General features: G+C 35.2%; 1 protein-coding gene across 1 annotated transcript in view; it reads left to right on the forward strand.

Annotated features, from left to right (window-relative positions):
• LOC125130459 (ankyrin repeat and sterile alpha motif domain-containing protein 1B-like) overlaps positions 1 to 7,403 on the forward strand; it is a 40,083-nt gene extending 32,680 nt beyond the window's left edge. The window contains exons 5-8 of the mRNA XM_047785797.1: positions 563 to 638; positions 2,641 to 2,742; positions 5,811 to 5,924; positions 7,066 to 7,403. Of these exons, the coding sequence (XP_047641753.1) occupies positions 563 to 638; positions 2,641 to 2,742; positions 5,811 to 5,924; positions 7,066 to 7,403 (630 nt within the window). The remainder of the gene's footprint in view (positions 1 to 562; positions 639 to 2,640; positions 2,743 to 5,810; positions 5,925 to 7,065) is intronic.
• Positions 7,404 to 9,969: the final 2,566 nt, after the last annotated feature.

Genomic DNA, 9,969 nt, shown 5'->3' on the forward strand with positions numbered 1-9,969 from the left:
TAGTACCCAGCAACTTGCTAGAAATGGAAATTCTTGGGACTTATCCAAGGCTACTAAGTCAGAACCTCTCAGGGTGGAGCCCAGAAATCTGGTCAACAAGCCCTCTAGGGGATTCTGATTCATGCTGAAGACTGAGAGCTGGTGGTATAGGTGATGGTGAGAATCAGACTGCTGTCCCTCAGAAAACCCCTCAACTGTTCTTGGTGTAGAGTTGCTGTTGAATTAATTCATGCTGAATTGAGTGAACTCTTTGGACATTCACCAAACCTTGTGAGGTAGGCATTCTGACTCTTGTTTTATACTTGAGAACAGCTGAGGCTAAGAGAGGTGAATGGCTTACCAACATGAAAGTGTCAGATTGTTTGTTACACAGAAGCAGAGGTGTTTCACACACTCAAGCTTTTGGATTTTGTTTCTAGAATCTCTTTATTCCACACTACCTTCTGTCAGAGTGCTAAGATTACAGAGAATATATATGAATACATAAAATAACAGCATTTTTTTAAACTATAAGCATTCCTAATGTGACTGTGCTGCTTTTTTCCCCCTTTTTTTCTTCCAGACAGAAAAAGGGAGTGCACTTCATGAAGCAGCTTTGTTTGGAAAGGTGGATGTGGTGAGAGTTCTGTTAGAAACAGGTAACTATCATGATTCTCCACAGAGCTTACCTTACCAAAAACTGTTTGTATTTCAGTAAACAAAGGAAGATGACACAGTTCCCCTCCTTCCCCTCCACACCCTTACTTCTTGCCTTCACCCTAAATTGCAGGTATCTATTCGTATCATGTCAAACTGAGCCTCGTGTTGAGGGAAAAAACTAGTGTAAATAGGCACCTTCCTTTTTTTTTTTTTTGGCTTAAAACAATGCGAATTTTTTATATTACAGTTCTGTAAATACAAAGTCCAAAATGAGACTCACTGGGTTCAAGTCAAAACATTGGCAAGGCTGCTTTACTCAATAATTACTTTAATAAAAAAGCTTTTGGAAATTATAATTTTATACATTTAAATCACATTAAAATGTGTTAGAGAAACTATCAAAAGGAAAAGGAAATACGTGCCTTCTACAGGAGAGAGATCCTTATGAAATTATGGCAGTTGCTTCATGTATTAAAGTGTGCACCACTTTCCCTCGGGTTTTGTGTGTTTTTTGTTTTTTCTTTTTACAGATGTACCTGAAGCATATGGAAGTTCCTAGGCCAGGGGTCGAACTGGAGCTGCAGCTTCAGCCTATGCCACAGCTATGGCAACACCTGATCCAAGCTGTATCTGTGACCTATGCCACAGCTTGTGACAATGCTGCATCCTTAATCCACCGAGTGAGGCCAGGAATCAAACCCGCATCCTCACAGAGACCATGTCAGGTCCTTAACCCCAAGAGTCACAACAGGAGCTCCTTCCCTGGCTTTTTATATTGTAAACTATGGTAAACAGAAATTAGAATTCCCTGTTCTTGAGGTAAGTTCTTCTAGTTACTGCATCAGCTGAGTAGCTATTGTTTGTAAGCTGCTGTGATTTAAACGGAACCTTTTAGAGGGAAAGCTTTGAAGGAACAACAAAGTAGGTTTTTGGTCTTCATGTTTATTATGATTGAAGTAAAATTGGAACTGGGGTCAGACTTTTTTTTAAGATCAAAGGCATGGATACAAATTTGTGCTTGTAAACAATTGATGTGAGTCTTCTGTGATATAGACTATATTTAGTGTCTGTATTTCCCTCAGTAAAAATATTAAATGAAAAATATTGGCAGACTATAGATAGCACTGTGGTCGTGCTCATAGAAAGTTAAAATTTCATGTATACCTAACTTTGATATGTAACAGTGATGCAATAAATGAGGCAACAAATTAAATATGTGCTGATAACACATTTCTATAGAAATTTAAGCAAGTACTTCATAATTTTATTATAATGAACTAACCTTTGAGGTCAGATGCTGAAAACTGGCTTTGTTTGCAGTTAGGTATTTCAGAAGTTTATAAACTTTTTACTCTTTGCTACATTAAACTCTTTAGTACAATAAAGAATTAAAATAATTACTGTGAAAGAATTACAGTACAGAATTAAAATAATTTCAAAGTCATTTAGTTACACACTTTAAGAAATTTGTTCACCAGGTATTTGATGAGTGTTGCTGACACTGAATATAAGTCTTGCATAGATAAATATGAAGTATTTGACTTTGTATTTGGATAAATAGTATTTGGACAGTAATTCAGAATAATCCTACTTTTTCAACTTTTGTGAATTCTAAAACATCCAAAGACTCTTCTTATAATTATTTATATGGTACATCATTATTATTTATATCATATACAGAATATATAAATAATATGACCGTTATACTTTAGGAATTCACATTCTAAATCAATAGTGTTTTTCAGCTTGATAGTGAACCATTTAGTTAACTGGATATAATAACTTAGTTAACTAGCCATAACCTAAACTAGCTATAATATGAAAAAACAATGTTAATGATTGAGTCAGTGCCCTTTAAAAGTTAATTCATAGTGCTTAATTTTTAAAAAATCGTCTTCAGTGCTTGGTCTATATTGAAATTAGAGCAGTTATGTGCTGACACTATTGTTGGATGATACTCCACTTGTGTATATCGATTGGGTTTTTTCTTTTTTCTTTCAGGAATTGATGCCAACATAAAAGATAGCTTAGGTAGAACTGTATTAGACATTCTGAAAGAACATCCATCTCAGAAATCTCTCCAGATTGCAACTCTCTTACAAGGTAAACAGTATTGAATGATGGATGAATTTGCCTTATAGTTAAGATTAAATTAAAACTGTCATAGTTCTTTCTTGGTGTTTACTTATGAAAGAACTTATTATTTGCATTTTTTTCTGGTAGACTTTTAAACTCAATAATAATATCTTTTACTATTTGATTTGTTTTTTGGCTGCTCAGTATTTTTTAAAAAGCTGTATTTTTTTTTACTCACTTGATGTTAAAAATGTTTCTGATTAAACCCATGTAATAAATATTTAGTTGTGAACTTCAAGGTATTAGGGCTGTAAAGTGATGATCTTATGTTTGAATAATGCTTTAAGAGTTTTCAGGGATTTTCTATTACTTTGTCTGATTTCTGCAATTCCGTGAGGTAGGTAAGTCAGATACTATTATACGTCTCATGCTTGAGGGAAACTGAAGCTCCAAGAGGCTAAGTGCCTTGCTCAAACTCATATATCTTATTCTGAGTGATAGAGCTGGTGTGCAAATGCTGGGTTAGTAACAACAAAATTGTACTTATTTGAAAGAATACAGACTATTTCCTCCCAAATCCAGTAGTACAAGATAATTAAGTCCTGCCAGCCTTTGGAGTTGATAAAGGTCATTTAAGGAGTTCCCATTGTGGCTCAGTGGTAATGAATCTAACTGGTATCAATGAGGATGCAGGTTCGATCCCTGGCCTTACACAGTGGTTTAATGGTCTGGTTTTGCCGTAAGTTGTGGTGTAGGTCACAGAGGCAGTTCAAATCTGGTATTGCTGTGGTTGTGGTGCAGGCCGGCAGCTGTAGCTCCAATTTGACCCCTAGCCTGGGAACTTCCGTGTGCTGTGAGTGTGGCCCTAAAAAGCCACAAAAAGAAAAAAAAAGGTCATTTAAGTACATTTGAGGTTAGTTGGTTAAGTTGCAGTTATTAGGTCTACTGAAGGTATGACAACCATCTAAGCACTACTTTTTCATTTGCAGGAATACATAATTACCCATTTGATCTAAAAGTTTTATGAAAAATTTAGATTTAAATGCTTTTACTTTCTGCTTAGTGATTAGGCTGCTATGTAGCATGTTCCCATAAAAGCCCAGTTGTTTGTCCTTTCCTTTCCAGTTATCTCCTGCAGTGTTCAGTGAGGATTAGCCCCTACAGTTGTTACAGATTGGCTGTGAATGTAATGGAGGTGAGATGGGCTTCATTGGACATCAGTTGAGAAGCTGATGAGAAGCTTCATCTTGCAGGGAGATAGAATTAAAGCTATGTGTGCAAGAGCTGTATAGAAACAGGAGTCAACAAATGCCAGAGAGGGAGAAAGAATAGATGCGCTACAGGAGGTCATTTGTGTTCTTTTCTCTATTTCCAAAACCTCTCAGGGAAGTCCAAGCCCCTACAGTTTTCTTGTCAATAAGGAAGTTAATTGCAAGTCAAGTGCATATAGAGACAAATCAGATAAGAGCACATATTAGGAGTTCCCATCGTGGCGCAGTGGTTAACGAATCCGACTAGGAACCATGAGGTTGCGGGTTTGGTCCCTGCCCTTGCTCAGTGGGTTAAGGATCCAGCGTTGCCGTGAGCTGTGGTGTAGGTCTCAGACACGGCTTGGATCCTGCGTTGCTGTGGCTCTGGTGTAGGCCAGTGGCTACAGCTCCGATTCAACCCCTAGCCTGGGAACCTCCATATGCCACGAGAGCAGCCCAAGAAAATGGCAAAAAGACCAAAAAAAAAAAAACACATATTAATTCATATTAATTCTTTATATTAATTCAATTAAAATCAAGTTGAATGAAAGGTGAAAAATAAAAAGAGTGGTGTACAACATTTTAAGAAGTCTTCCCCCTCTAGGCACTTTGTATTTCGTATTGGATTTTTGCCTCTAACCGAACTTAAAAAAAAAAAAAAAAACTGAGGCTTGTGTATAATATGTCTTTTGGGAGAGGAAAAATAAATACCATTCTCTGAAAAGGGGGCATAATATAATTACAAACATTTTTAATATTTTGTATTAGTTCAACTTAGATGAAAATGTTTTTCCATAGGAATAGTCCTCTATGTTCTCTGAAATGATCATGATATACCTACTTAGGGATCAAGTCTATTCAAAGCATCATTCGGAGAATTTTGTTTATTTGTTTGTTTGTTTATTTATTTACCTGCTTTTTTTTGCTTTTTAGGGCCACACCCGTGGCATATGGAGGTTCCTAGGCTAGGGGTCCAATCAGAGCTACAGCTGCCGGGCTACATCACAGACACAGCAATGCCAGACCCGAGCCACATCTTTGACCTACACCACAGCTCACACCAACGCCAGGTCCTTAACCCACTGAGCAAGGCCATGGACCAAACCCACAACCTCATGGTTCTTGTTGGATTCATTTCTGTTGCGCCATGACAGGAACTCCATTCAGAGAATTTTAAACCGGAAACATGTCTAGTCACTTATGATGGGGCATCATAATGTGAGAAAAAAGAATGTATACATGTATGTGTAACTGGTCACCATGCTGTATAGTAGAAAGAAAATTGTATTGGGGAAATAACAATAACAATATTAAAAAAAAAGAAAACTAAGGATGTTATTGTGTCTTCAACAGGCAAATTTATTTATTTATTTATTTGGGCTGCACCTGCGGCATATGGAGGTTCCCAGGCTAGGAGTCCAATTGGAGCTATAGCCCCCGGCCTATGCCAGAGCCACAGTAATGCCAGATCCGAGCCATGTCTGTGACCTACACTACAGCTCACAACAATGCTGGATCCTTAACCTACTGAGTGAGGCCTGGAATCAAACCTCACGGATGCTAGTCAGATTCGTTTCCGCTGAGCCATGACGGGAACTCCTGGGTAAATTTATTTTTAATTAAAAAATGTGACAAAAGTTTAGTTTTCAGAAAAAGAGTTCATAAGTCTCCTCTAAAATATCCTTTCTATTTTAATTAAAAACTTTTAAATTTATAGCTTATCATGAAGTTCTTTTAAAACTTAGGGTATGAAGAAATAAAAAAGTGACCATAAAAAATAAAACAAAGTTAAAGTTTTTAAAATAAATGAATTTAAGCATGTCATTTCAAAACTTATATACACAGAATATTTAGAAGGTGTGGGAAGAGCAGCAGTCCTTGAAGAGCACATACAGGAAGATACAACCCAAGAAACACACATTTCATCTCCCGTTGAATCTCCTTCCCAAAAGACCAAAAGTGAGTAGCTAATTATAAAGCCCTTGAAATGATACTAGACTTTTATGTGCAAATTTGTCCCATATGTTCAAAAAGGCTTATTATTATGGAAATTTCAGGTCTAATTTATACTCTATATGTTATCCTCGTATTCAATCAACTTTTATTGAGCTCTTGCCATTTGTCAGATACTGTTGTTGGTCCTGAGATACCGTGTGAACAAAAGAGATAGCAATTCTTGCTCTCATGAAGTTTACATGGAGTAGGTATTTCAAGTTAACTTTTTTTCCTAAAAGGCTTTTGATGCAGAATAAAAATATTTGTATCTGGATTGTAAGTGCTGGAGTTTTTTTCAGAATAAATTTTGAGGCTGAAGTTCCTTTTTGAGAATGATTAGAAAAAATGGATATTTGCATGCAACCTGCAAATTATTCATGTTGACAGATGTTGCATATATCTTTTCCTCCTATTATCCATTTATATCATAATTAATTTATTAATGACTTATGTAGTTATTTGTTTAAAAGTTATTTTTTAATTGAACCTAGGAAGTAGGATCCCAACATCATTTCAAATTTGTTAATGAATTCTGTCAGTGAAGTATGATGCTTATAAAAGACTATTAAAAGTTAAATGCTATGATAAATTGAAGCTTTAGAAATTATACTTCCTTATGCTTTTATGTAGTGCATATGTGTAAACCTTCAATACTTATTTCTGTTTTGAGAAAGAATAAAAATAGACAAAATTGTAATTTCTCTGTCTTTTAACATTACTGCACTAATTATGATATATGACCTTGCTTTCAATAAACTAAATTTTCTGATAACTTAATCTTGTTTGCTATATTTTGAGTTCTAGCACCATACTAGTATTATTTATTTATTTGTTTATTGTTTAAATAAAAAAAAAATTTTCCCAGCCACACCTGGAGCATACGGAGATTCATGGGCCAGGAATCAAATCTGAGCTCCAGTCAAGCCACAGCTGCAATCCTTAATGCACTGTACCATGCTGGTAGAGTGTCCACTTCTGTAGAGACAACACTGGGTCCTTAACCCACTGTGCCACAGCAGGAGCTCATATATTTTTATTATTTAACATGAAGTTTTAGCCGTATTTCTTTCTTGAAACTTCTGAAAAATTTACTTGCTTCTTACAGGTGAAACTGTGACTGGAGAATTATCAAAACTCTTGGATGAAATAAAGCTCTGTCAAGAAAAGGATTATTCTTTTGAAGATTTGTGCCACACGATATCAGATCACTACTTAGATAATTTGAGCAAGATTTCAGAAGAAGAACTTGGGAAAAATGGAAGCCAGAGTGTAGTAAGTAAGGGGGGAAAGAAGACGATGCGTCTGTCTTTGCCAGTCCATTATGTACCTGACAGGCACGGGATTTGGGTGTTATCCTGTTTTCAGATCCAGCCAGTTTCAATCAAGCTCCCTGTGGCTCTTTCCCTGATATTCATCAGTGTTTCATTCTCACTGCATGTGTAGGGAAGAAATGCTTTGATACATCACTTACGGTATGTGGTGATCTCACCAGTGTTAGACCCTCATAACACATGAATTCATAGTTTCTTTGATTATGTTCTTTTAGTTTTACTGGGCATAATAATTTTGATTTTCAAAGAAAGAACACCCTCCTTTTGTCTTTCTTCCCTGTTTTCCCTTTGATCTGAGTCTAACCCCATGGTGAAGACAAAGCTGAGCCATGTGTGTTTGCTTTTCCAGCCAATCTGTAGGTCATAGTAGGAGAGAAACATTGTGGAAAGTTTGACCTCCATATTTCTGTAATCTTATGTAAATTCCAGTGAATTTGCATGCAACCCATAAGTTCAGAGTCTAAATCATGAGGTAGAGATTCTTGTTCATTTGGATTTTTATATGAATATAGTAGCAAGAGAAACCATAGAGAATCAATCAGTTTAAAATCAAGATTTGTATACCTGTTTTTTTTCTTATATAGAGGAAGGGTTTATAGGATGTATTGAGTAAAAGAAAAATATTATTATGGTATGAAACCTTATTTCACTTTTTGAACTGAATTCATTGTAGAAACATTATACTTTCTTCAAAAGCTAATAATAGAGTTGATTGTGTTAAGTATGTCATTTTATTTATGAAAGCTAAAAAAGTTGCTAAGTATAGTGACTGTTGTGAGAACATTTACTTCTTTTAGTTAGTTAATGTGAGCAGAGACACTCTTTCCTAGGATAGTATTTGCTAGTCTAGATCCGTGACTAGTCTTACCTTCTAGGCCTGGTTTTTTTTTTCCTTTGATGCCTTGTCTTTGGTAAAACATTGCCATATTGACTCCAATAAAACCTCTTTATGAATAATTATGATTAACTATATATATGCTGAGGTGAATACTTGTAGATTTTACTAAATTAAACTTTTATATTGATAAGATATTTACAATTATAACTTTAATGTTAGGACAAAACTCCCTGTTTAAAAGCATCTAAAATAGCTTATGGTAACTCCAAATTACAAACTAGTTAAACCTCAACATTTCCTTGAAAATTGTTTAGAAATTAAAACATATTTATCCTACATGAGCAATACATGGTGTTTAGGTCCATTCTTAAAGATTTGTCGAAAGTGGCTGCTTCTGGCCCTCTACTTCTTAGCTCACAGATTCTGAAAGTGTTAATTTTTTTAGACCAATTGTTCCTAAACTTTTATTGTTGTATGTAGTAAATAAATTTTGAGCAAATATGACAAATGTATTTGTATGTAATTATACATACTTATTCTAAGAATATATGCTATAAATTACGAGGCACATACTATAAAAGAAATGTGAGGAGGATAAAGAATAAGCATAAAATAGAAGATCTAATTCTTTTTCTTTTATTCATTTGGTATCCTGTGCACCCTGGGGTCTGTACACTCTGCTTAGAGATCATAATTCAAGCTTATAGCTTTTGGACAGTGATGGCAGAGGCCTTTGGCATTGAGAGAGTGACGTAATTTGGAGAAACAATGGTCAATTTTTTTCCTAAGTCAAAGACTGTTATTGTTGTAGTAGTAAGAGAGAAATTAATGCCCATAAGTTGAATTTAAGTTCAAAATTCAAGCTTATGCTTCCATATAAGCAATCACTCTGTTCCTGCGATAAAACTTTATATTGTGTTCTTTGAAAATATTGTCATAAAATATTCAAGGTTACATAAGGCAGAAAAGCAGAAGTTACATATGAGTAAGAGCAAGCAGTTCTCTTTATCTGGAATAATAAAGTTTATGAAGGGGGAAGATGGAGGAAAGATTAGAAGATAGATTGAGGTCAGGCCATAGATGATTTCGAATGTAAAACTGAGAATTTTGATATTCACTTTTTAGGAAATGAAAAAATGCTCAATATCATTGATTATAAGAGAAATGCAAATCAAAACTACCATGAGATACCACCTCACACCAGTCAGAATGGCCATCATTAATAAATCCACATATAACAAGTGCTGGAGAGGTTGTGGAGAAGAGGGAACCCTCCTGCACTGTTGGTGGGAATGTAAACTGGTACAGCCACTATGGAGAACAGTTTGGAGATACCTTCGAAATCTATACATAGAACTTCCATATGACCCCGCAATCTCACTCTTGGGCACATATCCAGACAAAACTCTACTTAAAAGAGACACATGCATTCGCATGTTCATTGAAGGATTTTAGATAGATTAAAAAACATTACTGAAAGTGGTCTTTCAGAAGATTAATCTGATAGAAACTTGTTACTGATTGTTTAAAAAGTAATGCAGTTTCTTTGGCACTGCTCTATAGCCTGTGTTTTATTTGGATTCATCCTTGTTTTGTTGAATATCTGTTTCTATTCATCAAAATGTTTTTCCCAAGTTTTTTTTTAATCGATTATACTCTCAAATTATATAAACATTTAATTGAGTACTAAGAGATTGCTTAAGGCCATCACCGTGTTGTGAGCTATAGGATTTATAATGGCAGAAATGAGACACAGTGTCTGACTTCAAGGAGTTCAATTTTTTTTCTCCAAGAGATCTTCAATCACATTGTGCAGAGAAGACTGACATGTAAGCAACAA

The sequence above is a fragment of the Phacochoerus africanus genome, chromosome 7, assembly GCF_016906955.1.
Source record: "Phacochoerus africanus isolate WHEZ1 chromosome 7, ROS_Pafr_v1, whole genome shotgun sequence".
NCBI classification, from domain to species: domain Eukaryota; kingdom Metazoa; phylum Chordata; class Mammalia; order Artiodactyla; family Suidae; genus Phacochoerus; species Phacochoerus africanus.